General features: G+C 42.2%; 1 protein-coding gene across 2 annotated transcripts in view; it reads right to left on the bottom strand.

Annotated features, from left to right (window-relative positions):
• The window catches only part of GNAL (G protein subunit alpha L), a 137,916-nt gene that overhangs the window by 25,504 nt on the left and 95,038 nt on the right, over positions 1 to 17,374 (bottom strand). For both annotated transcript variants that reach the window (XM_032875775.1, XM_032875776.1), the window contains exon 5: positions 17,001 to 17,098. In XM_032875775.1, the coding sequence (XP_032731666.1) occupies positions 17,001 to 17,098 (98 nt within the window). The remainder of the gene's footprint in view (positions 1 to 17,000; positions 17,099 to 17,374) is intronic.

The following is a 17,374-nucleotide window of genomic DNA, read 5'->3' as shown; positions in this document are numbered from 1 at the left end:
GCTCAGTAGCAGTCTGTCCCTTTAGATGGTTCCATGGTGACTTTTGGTTCTTAAGTCAGACTTCACCCCTAATACTGATCAACCTCTGGGACACACAGATGCTTCGTAAATTTCTGCTGAATGTATGAATGCATCCAAAGAAAACAGCATTGGATATATACCCACTTGGTGACCATTTCAAGGACTATATTACATACTTACGGTATCACTGTATATATTACATTTATATCTATCACTTTTTTATTTCAGAACACAGTTATAATTTAAGACTTCAAGAGTCCTCAAACCTTGGGAAACTGCAAAGTTATTGTACCTCAATTATGTTAACATGATGTCCAGGTTTGTAAGATGAGACCAAGAAAGAGTTGGAAACAGAGAAGTCGCACTTGAGTGGGTCTCCACATTGTTGTGCATGCTGGCTGGTGATGTGGGAAGTTAACACTCTTGGGAGTATCCGAATTCCCTATGTCCTGATGGTCTCATTTGGCATCTACCACTATACTAACACAGGGATTCTCCTGTTCCTTCTCCACACTGAATAATTACCAATTTGATGACAGGCTGAAAATTAAATCTAGATACTCCTGGCCCTTTGAAGACAGTCCAGGATTTCTTTCCATGCTGAGCAAAGCAATGGTCACCTTGTTCTAGAAGTTCATAGACACGGTGGGGAGGGGTGTGTGCTCCATATGCCTTCCTAGTTTTCCTTGTAACAAAGAAAGATCTGGATTTAGGAAAAATCAATGGTAGTCATTCTTTTTTTTTTTTTAAGTAGTCTCTAAACATGACTTTTCCTGCTTGGGTTTTGTTAGACTCTCTTTAGTTCAGTCTTACTTTAAGATGGTTTTGGACTTTCCCAAGTAAAGAAGCAACAGGAAAGCCGTGGGAGCCGTGTGCAATGTGGTCCTGACTGGGCATTGGGCACCGGGCTCTTCTTTTCTGTTCTGGGCAAAGCTATGTGATCATTTGTGTGACCCAGACCTCACTGGGCATCATTTCATCATTTATAAAGCTGGAAAGGCATCATATAAAACCATGATCTAACAGTGAGCAATAATGCCTACATCAGGCCTTGGCACCTTCAGGAAGGACTGTTCAAAGCTACTAAGTTAAAAAAAAAAACCCTCAGAATAATTCAGACATAATGTGTTTTGACAAAGGTGTGAAGCAATGAAGACTTTCATACACTACTATTGAGGGTGTCAGTAGATACAATCATTGGGAAAAAATTAGCATTCTCTAATGAAGTTAAACTATGAATCTCCTATGAGCACCAATTCCATGTCTTATTATCTGTCCTAGAAACAATTTCGCACATGTATACCGGGTTACGAAACAAAACGTTCAGGGCATCATTATTTGTTATAGCCCAAACCTGGAAACAAGCCAGCTGTCCATGAACAGAACAGAAAAGTAAATTGTAGAGTTTCATAATTGAATATTATGTAGTAATGAAAGTAAATAGCTATAATCATACTCAACACATGAATTAATCTTAGAAACTTAATTTGAGCAAAAACCCCCAGACCAAAATGGTATACACTGCAAAATCTCATTTAAAAAAAATCTCTGAAACAATCTGTATAGATTTACTGTAAAATTTACTAAGAGAAAATGTGTATTATCTAAATTGTCCTTTTGCCAGCAACTGGTGATGGATGTTTGCAGATCTCTCAGGAACATGTGGAGTAGATTAAGCAAAAAAAGAGAAGGCAGACTGTCTATTTCTATGCGAATCTTCCATTTACAGAACATTCTGTAGAAAGAAAATCTATTTCTTTGATGGGGTTCCTGCCTCAGAGGGAGAGAAAAACTTGAGTAAAAACTAAATTACAGAAGGAAAACAGAAACCTGAAATATTTTTTGTCTGTGAGATGAGTGTGTTCCTCTTTCTAATCACTGTTCCCATTTTTCACCAGAAATCTTTATTATGCTACTTTTTTCTTCTTTTTAAGAAAAGCTTGTTTCCCTCCAAAGAAACACATGGCGATATCTCCTGCTGCCTGTCTAATGGGACATTGGTGAGGCATCCTGAAGCCACAGTTCTGGGTGGAGAGCAATTTCACAACTACCGATCTGGGGCAAATGAGTAGGACTGCACACCGGCTTGTCCAGGCCACTCTGGGAACCAGGAAGCTGGCTGCTCCCACACAACTTAAAAAAAAAAAAAAACTTGAACATTAAACTTACAACCCACGAGTTAAAAAATTGTTCACGTGCACACCAGGCAGTAAATTTCACTGCATATGAAAACTTGCTCTTGTCCTCCTCTTGGTGCACCTTGTATATATATATATATCATTAAATCAGATCGTCGGAAGCTGGGAGTATCCCCAGAGCTAGTTTGGTCAGGGTCCTGGGAGATGGTGGTGGTGATGGGGTCTTGCTGCTGCTCCTGGGAACAAGTGTGTGTGGCAGACGCACTCCTATTCCTAATCAACGCTGCGTCTGACCTGCCACGAGACACAGCTTGCAAGTCACAGTTAAATTACGCTTAAGTCAAGTGACTTAGAATACCCATGGCCACAGAGCAGACAGTACTAGTTCTAACAACTGAATATTCTGAGAACCATTTAGAGTCCTTTCAATTCTAGTTTAACCCCCACTATATATAAAAAGGAAGGAGTCATTGGCCATTAGTGTCTATGCAAGGCTAAGCCCGGTCATCCCTTATAGTCAAGGAAGAAGGCAATGAAACCAAATTAAAGCAATTAAAGGCACACATAAACATCTGTTAATTTCAGCTGGTGTCTTCAGCTTAAGAAGCAACAACATTTTAGAAACCAAATACAACTTAATTCAGTGAGCCCTACTAGAAACTATCTATTTATTTATTATTTATTTATTTAAAGATTTATTGATTTTTTAGAGAGAGCATATGAATGAGAGCTGAAGAGGGTGAAGGAGAGAGAGACCCAAGCAGACTCCTTGCTGAGCGTGAAGTCTGAGGTGGGGCCTTGGTCCCAGGACCTGGAGATCATAACCTGAGGTGAAACCAAGAGTCAGACCCTTAACCGACTGTACCACCCAGGTGCCCCAAATAATTCATTTTTAACCCTTCTATACAGAATGTAAAAAGCTTTATAACAAAGCAGAGTATTTCTTGTCACGTCTATACTTCTATAATGTACTATGACAGGATTCAGTTTTCTCTGAGACAGTGAACACTGGTGGTTTAAAAGGAGGCCAAAGATTGAGATATATATCTATATATCTATATCTATATCTATATATCTATATTATATTTTAAAAATATTTTATTTATATTATATTTATATATTTATATAAAAATAATTATATATTTATGTTATATAAATATATTTATATAATAAAAATATTTTAATTTTATATATAAATTTAATATATATTAAATATAATAAATATAAATATATAGAAAATATAGAAAATATATATATTTAAGTGTTAACGTCATGGGGTGCCTGGGTGGCTCAGTTCGTTGGGCGTCTGCCTTCGGTTCAGGTCATGAATCTGGGGTTCTGGGATGGAGCCCCACACAGGGCTTCCTGCTCAGCAGGGCATCTGCTTCTCTCCCCTAACCCCTCTAGCCTGCTCGTGTACTCTCTCTCTCTCTCTCTTTCATGCTGTCTCTCTCTTTCAAAGAAATAAATAAAATCTTTTTAAAAAAAAGAAACCTTGCCTCTTTTAAAAATAAAGTGTTAACCTCAAAATGGTTTTGAACTCAAGTCACTGGAAGGAAGATATCTCAACTAAAGCGTAACGGATATGCATTCTTTTCCTTTCATCTTTGTTGGGGTTGGGCTAGAATCTTCCAGCTCATGCCTATATCCCATAAATATTTACCAAGTTCACCGTTCAGGGACGGTAGGTAAGTATCTGCAAACGTGATGTTTGTGTAATGTTCCAGAAAGCAGGGGTATTTATTTCCCCCAGCGTTTCTTCTCCTGGAAGGTTCTGCCCAATCAGGGCACTGAGGTGCCAGCTGAGCCTTCCTGACAAATTCAACATGTGGCTTCCTTTCTAGGAACCACCAGGCTGCCTTAGGACATGATTAACCTTGTCCTAAATATAGTAAGTCCCAGCCAAGATTAACATCTGGAAAACAATACTTAATAGTGTATCTAACTACTGCAGGAAAAAGAAAATAAAATTTTTTTTGAGCAGTTTAGGGATTAAAGGAGAATTCAAAGCTAAATGAATTTCACCTTACAGGACTGTGTGAGACTCTCTGAATTCTTCAGTGTTACTTACATGAAACAGAACAAAGAAACAACCACAAGTTGCAGTCAGCATGGTTCCTGCTCACTTGGAAGATTCCTGGTGTTTCCTTTTTGCCAGCATCCCACAACGGTGTCCCACTACCTGCCCTAGGTCCTTACAAGGAAGCTGACCTTTAGAATCTAATTGTGGAAGCATGTAGTTGGAGAAAAAAGCTGTAGGGAGAGCCTTCTGAGGAGGGGTGCCCCTGGGGCTCTCTATATTCAGCAATGAAGTATGTGATTTGTTCAGATCACACTGTGTGTCAGAAGAAGAACCCAAATGAGAAATGGGCCTATTAAGTCTCATAGATTTTAGAAGATATATTTAGTCACTGCCTGCCTCCTGGCAGAGTATGGCAAAGTGATTTCTTTCTTAGCAGTTACCATTTGTCTCAGGTAGCTGATAGGAAGACTCTTTCTTTCCTTCCTCACAGAAATAATGCAGAACATTCGCCTTAATGCAAAATATGAATTCCAGATTCCCAGTAACATAAAATAAATTAAGACACAAAGGCATACCATGCACTTAACTGTTGTCATATGAATACAAGTGTTAGTGAGCAAATGGAAATTGTCTTTGTGCTTAGATTTCCTTAATCTAAAAATAATAATAGAATAAACTTGTATTTGAAAGGTGGCTTTTCACTGATATCATGGGTTCTAATTATTATGTGATTAACATGGTCTGGTGTTAAGAAAGATACGTAATTCTAACCACTGACACATGTCAGTGGTATTTTTTTCTTTCTCCCTGTTTCTTTGATACATTACCCAAGGGTAGCTTCCTTATTTGCTAAATCCAGTTTAAAGGATTATAATCAAATTTCTTGAGACTGTGAACAGATTCTTGTCGTATACTGGGAGGAGGGAAGTAGTTGTACAATGTACTGCGATGGTACACGGTTTTCTCTGAGACGGTGGGCATGTCTGTCCTAAAGGAGGCCATGTGGTCGCAACCATCGATATTTCCTTCCTTTAAAGGGCTGAGTAATATTCCATTGTATTGACAGACCACATTTTGTTTCTCCGTTCATCATTATGATGGACTTTTTCTTTGTTTCTACTCTCTGGCTATTTTGAATAATGCTTCTACAAATGATATTGTGCCTCGATCTGAGCTTTACAGCAAAACTGAGTCTGCATACATGAGAATGGTGACTATGAATGACAGAGAACACAGAGAAGGATAAGTTTTAAAGTCCACTCAACTAACAACTATTTCTTAACCACCTACTACGAGGCAGGCATGGTTCCAGGTATAGCGAGCAACAATCCCACGCGAGCAGCCAACAATGGCACATGAACCATCCATGAGGAAGAGTTTAAAAAACTTGATAAGATGTATTATTCACTCAACATCTGTTTACTGAGTCTTTACAGTGTCAGGCTCTGCATGGACAGGAGTTACTCAGAATGCCATGGAAATAACTTCTGATAAAATTACCTGCTAACTTCCATGACAATTCTTTTTTAGAGATTTAACATAGGTCTTAATGATATATTTTCAGCATGAGAATCATATTTTCAATCAGTGCTTTTGCTTTTGCATTTCTTCACTTTCCTGGCTTACACTGGTTTAAAAACGGAAGCATGCATAAAATGTGAAATGTTATAAATCTTACACTGAACGCTTTCCACAGCGTATGCAGAATGCAATGGACGGGGTCAGAAATACGAACTTCAATCAAGCAATCGCTCACCACTTTTGAATGGAGTCTCTTCCCCTGCCTTGGAATTAACTAGAAAGGCCCTGAAATTAGGAGATCCCCATGATCAGCGGTGCCCAAATTAATTTTACCAAGGCATCCAAGTTAAGATTTAACAGGACTAATTCCAACAGGGAATCCGGGCTGAAGGTGCGTTTGCAGTGCACTATTCCATGTAACCACTTTCAGGACATTTTCATCACTCTGAAAGGAAACCTTGTACCCATCAGGCAGTCACTGCTCATCTGCCCCCCTCACCCTCCCTCAACACTATGCAACCGTCATCTACTTTCTGTCTCTATGTGTCTGTTCTGGGCATTTCACAGACATGGAATCACACAACATGTGGCCTTCTGTGTCCGCTTTCCTTCACAGAGCATAACGTTTCCAAGGCTCTTCCATGCTGTAGCCTGTATCAGAGATTCATTCCTCTTCATAGCTAGATAATCGTCCATTGCACAGAGGGACCACATTTCACGTGTGCATTCATCAGCTGATGGGCATATGGGTTGTTTCCACTTTTCAGCTCCTAGGAATAAGCTGCCGGGCATATCCATTTGCCTTGAAGTTTTTGTGGGGTCATATGTTTTCCATTCTCTTGAATATGTATCTGGGAGTGGAACTGCTGGGTCATATGGGAACTCTGTGACTACCTTTTTCTAGAACTGCTAGACTGTTTTCTGGAGGTGCTGTACCATTTTATATTGCCAACAGCACTATCCGAGGGTTCCAATTTCTCCGCACGCTTGCCAACATTTGTTTTTATTTGATTTTTGGTTACAACCATCCTCGCGGCTGTGAAGTTGTATTGCATTATGGTTTTGATGTTCAGCCCCTTCTCATGAGTGTATCGGCCATTCACATATCTTACTGGGGAACTGTCTATTCTGATCCTTTGCTTATTCTGAAATTGATGAAAACATTAACATTAAAATTATTTAACCTTTTGTTCCTGAGCTGGAGGAGTTATTTATATATTCTGGAATATAAGTCCCTTATAAGATACGTTATTTATAAATATAGTCTCCCTTCTGTGATTGTCTTTTCACTTTCTTTTTTTTTTAAGATTTTATTTATTTATTTGACAGAGAGAAGGATCACAAGTAGGCAGAGAGGCAGGCAGAGAGAGAGGAGAGGAAGCAGGCTCCCTGCGGAGCAGAGAGCCCGATGCGGGGCTCGATCCCAGGACTCTGAGATCATGACCTGAGCTGAAGGCAGAGGCTTTAACCCACTGAGCCACCCAGGCGCCCCAGTCTTTTCACTTTCTTGAACCATGAGGAGGTCTGTAAAAAAATCCATTCTGGCTTTCATCTGCAAACTATGCTCATGATATGAATTGGATGGAAATGGAAGGTAGATGAGAGCAGCTTCAGAGAAGAAAATGGGTGCCCTTGTGAAAAATCCACTTATTTATAAGCTTAGGGAGAGGCCTCATCATCTTTACAATTCAGCGCCTGGTGGCACCTGGCACACACTTGAAGCTCACATAACGTCGAACTTTTAACCTAAAACAGCCTCTCACATCTTTAGGTTTAATCAAGTTGTGAGATGGCACGGTGTGGTCCTGTGTAATCTTAGCTGATTTGGTTTCCTCCTCTTCGGGTTAGTGTGAGGATCAAGTGGTCAACTTGTGGGATGTGCACAGAACAGTGCCCCACCTGGTACATTTCTACAACTACGGGCTATCTCACAGCTACCCGTAGAGGTTTAGAAATCCGGGACACACCTGCAAGTCTTTCTGAAGCTGCACACTTTATTCATGGTTTTCAATCTGAGGTCTTTGGGGTCCTTGGGAATGTTTCAAAGAATTTAGCAAACATTCTGGATAATTGTAATAAAAACCCTCCTACAGGCAAACATCTTACGTGGCATGTTATAATGTGCAGAGTACGACTCGTGCTGTTAACTCGTGCTGCTTTGTAATTTATTTTTCTGTAGCCTTCTGTACACATGTGTATCCCTCCCCCTACATTTTATTATGACACACACTTCAAACATACAACTTGAAATAATTTTATAGTGGATGCTTGAACACCTGCCATCTAGATTTTGCCATTATCATTTTACCGTACTTAAAAAAAAAATCACATATCTATCTACCTTACTTTTGATGCATTTTGAAGAAATGGTAGACACCAATTCACTTCCTCCTAAATACTCCAGCACACAGATCTTTGTCTGGACATCAGTATTTGCTCACAGGTTGTTTTTTCTTTCTTTCTTTCTTTTTTTTTTTCTGTTGAGGTAAAATTTAGGTCCAAAGCAACATGACTCTTGAGTATACCTTTGTGGAATCTTGACACGTGTGAATGGACACGTGTGGAACCCAAGCTCCTATCAAGCTGTTATGCACATATTTTCCACTTCTTGCAGCCGTGCTGCTGTTTGGCAGGAAATCTGTAGGAGGACACTGGCCAGCGTCCAGATGGCGCAGCACCTGACCCGTAGTATAACCACGAAGGTAAGTTCCCACGGGACACAGACAGTGCCATGCCCAGCTGTACCACTGCCCGTCCCATGCTGAGCCCCGGGCTCTTATCACAGAGCAACGATCACATCACCACAGGTGCAAATGTGGCCCAGAACAGAATTCTGTCTTCAAGACTGTCTTTGTGCATTTAAAAGTTAAAAAACCAAAACATTTAAGTGTCTATCAGACTTTGCATTTATCTTCAGAAAAGGGAGGAGGCTGCTAGGAAGATAATTTCTTATTCTTCTCCTTTTCACATTCGGCATCATTTGACTTAAAAATGTTTCTTTGGATTACAACGCAAATTAAAACCACAACAACAGAACAACAACAACAACAACCCTGTTTTTGCTACTATTTGCTGTTATTCATCTACATAAACTAGAGTATTCCCAAACCCTTTCCCCAGCAGGAAGAAACTGGATGTTGAACCCTAGTGAAAGACTCAATTGTCATCTCTGAGCACTGGGTTTCAATTCTGTTTTTATCAAAATGGCCACATGGATCTTATATGAAGTTAATGTGATCCATGTGAACATCTAAAATAAATTTCTTTCTAATAAAATATCACTCTGGTTTGATACATTTATTCTCATAAAACACGACTTTGGTTTGGTACTTGATGCAAATTGCATTTGGTCCAGCTGCCACAATTTTGGAACCTGGCCTTAGTCTTTATTATTATTTTTTTAATTTTTTAAAAAATTATTATTTTTTTTAAGATTTAATTTATTTATTTGGGAGAGAGAAAGAGAGAGAGGGTGAGGGAGCAATCATGAGCCGGGGGGAAGGGTAGAGGGAGAAGATTCCCTGCTGAGCCAGGAGCCCGATGAAGGACTCAATCCCAGGACTCTGGGATCATGACTGAGCCAAAGGCAGACGCTTAACTGACTGAGCCACCCATGCACCCCACTGGCCTTAGTCTTTAAACTGGGCCCTGGGGAGTGTTTCTTGTCACCAACTGAGCCACCTCAAGGAGCATGGGAGAGGCCAAGGGCGACGCGCTGGGCTTCTCACTGCTACTGATCCCTCCTCACTCCTGGTACCCCGCAAAGGGCAGTTTGACAAGGGTTCTACTTCTAAGAAGTAATTGGGGAAATACAGTTCCAAGGCAGCAAAAACATTACTATTATTATTATTATTTACCACATATAGTTCAAAGGCTTGATTTTCACAGCCCTCAAAATGAATCTAACAATATATAGGGAATGGGAAACACCAGAAACCAGTGTGATGTGCTGGAAGGGACAGGACTTGGAGCCCCATCTCAGCATCATCTCTCTTTACAGGAGGTCTGAGGATTCAGTGAGGTGATGTGTGGGAACCCACAGGATTCTCCACTCAAGAAAGTGGTTTTCTGAAAGATTTAAAAAATTCTATTGGACTCTGATCCTGACTCCTGGCACAGAGCTTCTGAAATCCTTGTAAATTCCTAAGTGGGAAGAGCACTAGGGGTTTCTTCTGTTCTAATATTTCATCTTTGGCCCCCCTGTTCCCGACACTGAGCTCCTAAATCTCTTGCACTTTTCTGTGTGACAGGAGCATCTTTTGTTTTGTTGAGGTGACTCTGGCTGGGCTCCTGGATGGGGCTGGGTACTGCAAGGACCAAGCCATGATTAGAAGCTTGGACCTTTCAGCTCCCCACTACTCCATCTTCCGGGAGGGGAAAGGGGCTGGAGTTGAGGATAGATCATGCCTACATGATGGAGCCTCCATAAGTACGGGGTTTGGAGAGCCTCCAGGTTGGTGAACGCGTGCCCGCGCCAGGGGGATGACACATCCCAGCTCCACAGAGACAGAGGCTCCTGTGCTCGAGACACTTCCCGACCTCACCCTGCACATCTCTTCATGCGGCCGCTCATCTGTATCCTTTGTCATTTCCTTTAATAAACCAGTAAATATAAGTAAGTGTCCCTGAGTTCTTCAAGTTGTCAATGGCAGGGCAGACACCGTACATAACCTGTTCCTTGAGACCAGCATCTGACGTGGGGCAACCTCTTGGGACCGACCCCTTAACCTGTGGCATGTGACATGGGCTCCAGGTAGACAGCGTCAGAATTGAGTTGAATGGGATGACACCCAGCTGGTGTCGTGGTGAATGGCCTGGTGTGGGGAAAATACCTCACATGTCTGGTGTCAGAAGTGTTGTGAGTGGGTGAGTGTGAAGGGGACACAGGGGGAGAGGTGTGGGCTTCCTCCTCACACGGAAGCATGTGTGTCACACAAGCCCTCTTCAGAGTTCCTTCTCAGGGCAGGGTTTCCAAACGGGCATGGGAGAAACAGATATAATCAGGGGCTGACTGACTTATTCTGAGCTATCTGGTCTACCTCCTTTGCCCTGATACTAAATTTATTCCTCATACCTAAAAAAAGGCAGACTGTACTGCCCATGAACAGCAACATTTCCAGTTCTACAGATCAAGAAAATAAATCTGACAACACATCTGGCCAGAGATGAAGATCAAAATGAGCGTTAAGAAGAATGTTTACATGCCCCCATGCAGTTGATTATGTATTTAATGAGTTCAACAGTATAGAGCAACACACACATTTTAAATTATAGTTTATCTTATTTTAAAATGACCTGGGGAAAAAAAAATCAACCTTGAAGTTGAAACCTCATTTTTGCTAATAATTTCCTGATTGTCTCCAAAGCTTAGATTCGGGAACTTGGGAGCCATGGGAACCAAATGGCGCTGGGGAGTAAATGTGGGAGATGCGGTCATCAAGGCTCCTGACAGATGGCCAAAGGCATACAGGGACATAGCAGAAAGTCACTGTACCCTTCTCATGACTCTTTCCTTTTTTTCTGGAATATTCTCTCTCTTTGAGAGTATTCTAAAATCAATTATTCAAATGGGTGCGCTCCCAGAAGGGCTTATCACGTAAACAATCGGTACAAAGCCCAAGAACCTACACTCTGAGCTGTGGAGTTTCAAGTTACATTAAGCAAAGTCTGATTTTATAAACCTGTTCTAAAGATCCAATTTTCTCTGATTTTCTTTCTCCCAAAATAGCTGTTTCCATGGCTACATAATCACTTATTATCAGGACTTAGAGGAAATGCATTTTGGGGGATAATGCAGTAGAGATTGTCTTTTAATTTTCACAGTGGGAACTGGGCAATTCCGGATAAAATATAATCTCTGGTGATTTGCACAGCTTGCTTGGTGCCTCAAAGACTCATTTTCCCCCTAAGTACAATACTTAATGCTCAATTATAATGACTGTTCCCACACTCCTGCAGCCAGGCCGGTGGGTCTGGCTGCCTGCCTTACTGACCCTCTGCTCAGGGATGTAGGGGTGGCCACTGACTGGACCTGTGGGTCCCAGGGACAGTGGGTGAGGCCACGGTCCGATGCAGGCCACCTGGCCTTTAGCAAAACCGATCTCTCTGTTTCCTCTGAGATCTGGCCTGCAGATTATAGCGTGCACCTGCTGTCAGAATCCAGGGCTGAGAAAAGCAGACAGGGAAAGCAGAACTGAAGTGCCCAGAGAGCAGGAACAGAAGAGCTGGTCCCCACAGTGCCTTTGACTCAGCAGTGGTTCCCCAGAGAGACTCAGAACAAATTTGCCATTTCTTGAAGTAGCCCAAGCAAGTATCCACTCCTTGCATGTCAAATAGCATGATAAAGATCGCCATAGCTTTTTTCATTTTTATATCATGGATGCTTTACCATTTGGGGGCTCCTGTTTGCTTATATGTGTTTTTAGAATCAGAGTGGCATACATTTGTGATTGATGGAGGCCTTCTAAAAAGCAGGCTTTGTAAATGCAAACATAGACTTTCATCTGTGGTTGACAAGAGGACCCCCGGCTCAGGGAGGACCTTGCCCCTCTGGCCGACCTTGACCAGTGTTCCCATTGCTTTTCCTGCCCTGACTCCCTCCCTCCTCCATAATCATCCTTTTTTTTTTTTTTTTAAAGATTGAGATATAATTCCCATAACATATATTCCACATAACATAAAAATTCACCAGTTTGAATTGTACAGTGGTATTTACTATAATCAAAAGGTTGTGCAACTATCAATACCATCCTATTCCAGAATGTTCCCATTATCCCCCAAAGAAATCCTATACCCACTAGCAGTCACTCTCCATTTTCCCTGCCCCTGGCACTCAGTAATCTATTTTCTGTTTCTGTGGATTTGCCTATCCTGGACATTTCATATAAACCCAACCATATAATATGTGGCCTTTTGTGTCTGTCTTCTTTCACTTAATGTAATGTTTTAAAGGTTTATTGATGTGGTAGCATGAATCAGTGCTTCATCCATTTTTAGTCCAAAAAATATTCCATTGTGTGATGGACCCTGTTTTCTGTACCCATTCATTATTTGATGGACATTCGGGTTGTTAGCACTCTTTGTCTCTTGTGAAGAATGCCGTCATGTATATCCCTGGATGAGTTTTTGTGTGGACATATTTTTTTTTTAAGATTTTATTTATTTATTTGACAGAGAGAGAGAGAGAGAGAGAGAGAGAGATGGAGCACAAGCACGGGGAGAAGCAGAGGGAGAAGGAGAAGCAGGCTCCTCTCTGAGCAGGGAGCCCGATGCGGGGCTTGATCCCTGACCCTGAGATCATGACCTGAGCTGAAGGCAGATGCTTAACTGACGGAGCCACCCAGGCGCCCCTGGGTGTATGTTTTTAATTTTCTTGAGTAATTCAGGAGTGGAACTTCTGGGTACCTCTGTGTATAAGCTTTTAAGGACCTTCCAGATATTCCCAGACTCCTCATCGGCAGTTCTGCCTTAACAGAATTTCAGCATCACTGAGAACCCCTCTTCCCCAAAATATTCTCCTGGTTTCTGCCATGGAAGAAAGGACTTTAATGGAGCTTAGAATTATTCCCTTCCTAATAAGTGTTAAGGTTCAAAATGCAATACTGTTGAGCGAGGGAACACAGTGACTTACATTCACACCGAGATGTAAGTCAGATCTTTTCTCAGAGCAATTTTGATGGGAGTAAAAAAGAAAATGTGTCAGAACACTGGGGATTTGCAAGGGGGGAGAAGGAGGCCACAGAACCTGAATCTGGGGTAGGGTGTGCACTTTTAAAGGGACAGACCAGCTTTTCCTATTACTACCATAGCTCATACCAGGCTCCTCTTTTGCTAATTAATTTTTCCAAATAGCACCTACTGTGCACGGACTTCACGAAAGAACATTCACCTGGACATTTAAGGAGGAATAAGACACCTTCCCTGAAGAATTTAAGATTACAAGGGTTGGACAAAATGGCCTGAGTATCACTGTCTCAGGTTTGATGCTGACATGTCCTTTCTTTCACTGGAGGGACGCTGACGACTGGTGGAGGCAGCTTCTATTTCTTTAACTTCAAATTTGACAACATAATATTTCTGTTAGCCCTATATTGCTCTAACAAATGTTTCCACGACATTCCTTGTTTTTTAAAAATCTCTCACCCCCTACCTTGAAATCTGGGTTTAGAGGCAAAACAGCAGCTATTAAGCTATCAATAAGCTATTAATAATAACTATTAAGCTATTAATAACAAAGGTTATTGATCCAACTTGATTCCCGTGTGTATTAAAATGGATAAAGAAAGCAACGTCGTAACAGTGAGGATTAACCCAGATAGTGAGGTCTTGGTGGGCAACTGCTTTCTGTGATTTGGCCAGACCCAGAGTTAAGAAAGCACCGCTCAAGCTTTGGTGCCTCGTTCCTGTCAAGTCTGGGAGGGAGTCTTGACCTCACACACAAGGCAGCCTGTGCCCATGGCTCTCAGTCATCTGAAAGGACGGGACCAAAGGAAAGCTAGACGTTGGCTCTGGGAAACCATGATCTTACGTGCCTTAGTTGACCTCTCTGGCCCTCAGCTTCCACATGATGACGTAACAGCAAGAGCTGATCTAGGGCTTGCAGGCACTATTTTGAGGACTTTGGAGATGTACATATTTAATGCTACGAGAACTGTATGCGAACGGGACCCATAATTGTCCCCATGAGTTTGCCTAGAGCCTTACATGACTGTCCGTGGCGGAGCAGACATCTGAATCCTAACTCCCTGTTGTCAAGGCTCATACGAACTCTTCCTTTTAAAAAAATTTATACTTGCATATTCAACGTTAAATTAAGCCATTCATTCTATCCCTGGAGTGGTGTGAGAGTAAGTGGTCTGTTCTTTCTTTTAAGTAAGGGAAATTCCTGATATGATACTGAGTAGCACTGGGATGTTCCCTCACCACGTCTCTGCTCAAGAAATACCAGAAAAGGACAATAGAGCACACATTCCCATCAACTCGAAATGCCAATGTAAGTGAATTTAAAATCATTATGAGCTGTGCTTGAAATTGCTAGCATTAACTTAGGGTACTCTTTCTGTCTCTACGACACCGTGGTGGCTTTTGAAACAACAGAGATGACAGGTTCGAGAAAGAGCTAGTGAGAGCCAGAAGGAAAGATAAGGGTCCTTCGGGAAGGGGTGTGCCTCCTGAGACCCCCCCAGGGTGTGTCTGAGCTCCACGGGGAACCCTGCCCCACTCTACATCCACATCTAACCCAGCCTCGCTCTCGTGGAAGCAAAAGTCCATAACAAATGACAGGACAGTAACCACAGCAGTGTACTCACAGATGTCAACTAAAGGGCACGCCAATTTAAAAAGGGAATATTGACTGAAGGTAAGTCTTGAGGGAATGGTAAAGAGTGGCAGGAGACGGGAAATTTTACATACTATTCTAGATCACAAAAATTTTTAATTAGTAAATAGTTTCTTCAGCGTATACAGTGGAGGGCCATTAATGCTCCCAGTGCTCGTTTCAGGGTGTACGCAGCAGGTGGGTGTGCATTGCCATTTCGCTATCCCTGCCGCAACAAGACCGCTTGCGAGACTCACCTGCCACTCACCCAGTGCTCATGGACTGGGGGGACGATGAGCCAGTTCTTGGTCATCATAAGAAGGAGGTTAAGTGAAGCTTCTTAACATCATCAATCTCCCCCATCTCAACCCTGAGATCCTTCCCCCTCCTCTGAAGGAGTCCCTCTCCACCTACTTCTCTGTTGTGGTTTTAGGCTCCTTTTCCTCCTGAAACCAATCTCTGGGGATTGAACTTCCTTGTCCAGGCCCCTGTCGATTCCAAGCTCCAGGCTCCTACAAGCAGCCATCTGCTTCCTCTCTCCCCTTGGGCAGCCCCTCTATCTCCAATCTACCTTCTCCAAATCGGAGTCTAATATTGTCCCATCCTCCCCCACATAACATCTCCTGGATTCCTCCCTTACAATAAATGCACTGTGACCTTCCCTCTTGTCCTCCTTGATCCCTACTTTCCTCTGTCTCCAGCATTCTGATTCACCACCTCGTTCTAACCCCTTTGGGTCCCAGGGCTCACCTCCATGGCTGCACCTGACCCCAGCCATCCCGCTCGGGTCCTTGTTCCCTTCTTCTAATGTGCCACACAGTGGCCAGAGTGACCCCAACAATCTCCGTCATGGAGCCAATGGTCACTCACTGCATTTGGAAGAAATCCAAGGTCCTTGGCAGAACCTTTGGCAATCGGGAGGGTCTGGCCTCACTGACCTCTCTCATGTGTTTATGGCCACTCTTCCCTTACTCATCTGTTCCCAGACTGGCTTCCTGTCACTGCCTGGGACACACCCAGCACCCTTGCCATTGGCTTTTCTCGGTGCCTGTCATGAGGCGATAGTGCCTGACCTCCTCTGAATGAGGAGGGGCTGGAGTGGCCACCCAGCTACCCTCTCCTGGAAATCAGCATTCCCAGCATAGCTCCACCAGTGGCTTCCATCTATCGTGGATTCCCAGATTTCATGCTTATGGAATCTCTTCCCCAGGTAACATTTTTAGAGTTTCCAGACTTAAAATGTAAAAGCACTCATTTCTTGCTGTCCCAAGTGTTATATAAAACAACTTTAAATACAGTTTTTGTCACCAAAATAGCAAACATATCTAGACATTCTTGATTAACTTTCTTCTTGGGCCCACTATTATCTAATAGTCATAGAATGAATCTAAAATAGCAAAAGAAAATAGGAAAGTGAGCATTTCAGGGAAAAACAATGAGCCAGCCTAGGCACCAGAGTCCTTTCCTTATTTCCTATTTCTCTTCATTGCACTTTTTTCCATCAAGGCTTTACTTATTCTATTAATTACCATCTACTTTCAAGGGTCTAGTCTATTTCTAACATGTATAGGGTATCGCTTATCATTCAATTAAGTGCTTGGGCTCGATGGCAGACGTGGATAGTATTTTAAAATTTAATTTGGGGGTCCTGTTCCAAAGTGAAAATGTAATAACGAATATCTAAGCACCTCCCAATTCGCAGATATGCCTGTCATTTTATAGAAAGCAAAAAGACAAACAGAACTGAAAACGGGTCCGGGGAAAATGAACACACCTGCTTCTGGTTCTTCCTTGAAACACTGATTCCCGTCGGAGTTTCAGTTTTCCATCTACCAAACCCGGGCCCTTCGAAAAACTGATTTCTGTAGTAAGATGTTAATGCTTTGTTCCTTGCACTCAAGAGACTTCATAATTGGCAGCATAATTGAGGGGGGGAAGGGTAGCCTCGGAGAGGCCGGGCCACGCTCAGGAGCTGACTTACTATTGTGCGCAGTCGATAAGCTGATACTCGTTGGACCTCTCAAAGCACGCCTTCACGCCTTCATCATCCCAGAGCTTCTTCACATGATCGAAGAATTCCTAACATTTGAAAAAATTCGAGTAAGAAAGCACAGGTGTTAGAATCTTTTAAAAAGTTACAAGTAAAAAGAAACTGCCCCTCACCCCACCATTTTTTTTTTTTTTTTTTTTTTTTTTTTTTTTTTTGCAGGTAGCCCGTGAATTGTTTTCCTTATAGAAGTCTACTTCACACACGGTAAAACACACAGGACTTGAGATGGGCCTGAGGAGAAATGGATATACCTGTGTTATCGTCGCTCGATTCCACCTGCCAAACATTCTCGTCCTTCCAGAAAG

Source organism: Lontra canadensis, unplaced genomic scaffold (assembly GCF_010015895.1).
Source record: "Lontra canadensis isolate GAN:19392208 unplaced genomic scaffold, GSC_riverotter_1.0 scaffold57, whole genome shotgun sequence".
NCBI lineage: Eukaryota > Metazoa > Chordata > Mammalia > Carnivora > Mustelidae > Lontra > Lontra canadensis.
The sequence above is the reverse complement of the archived record's forward strand: the minus strand, read 5'-3'. Positions and strand labels throughout refer to the sequence as shown.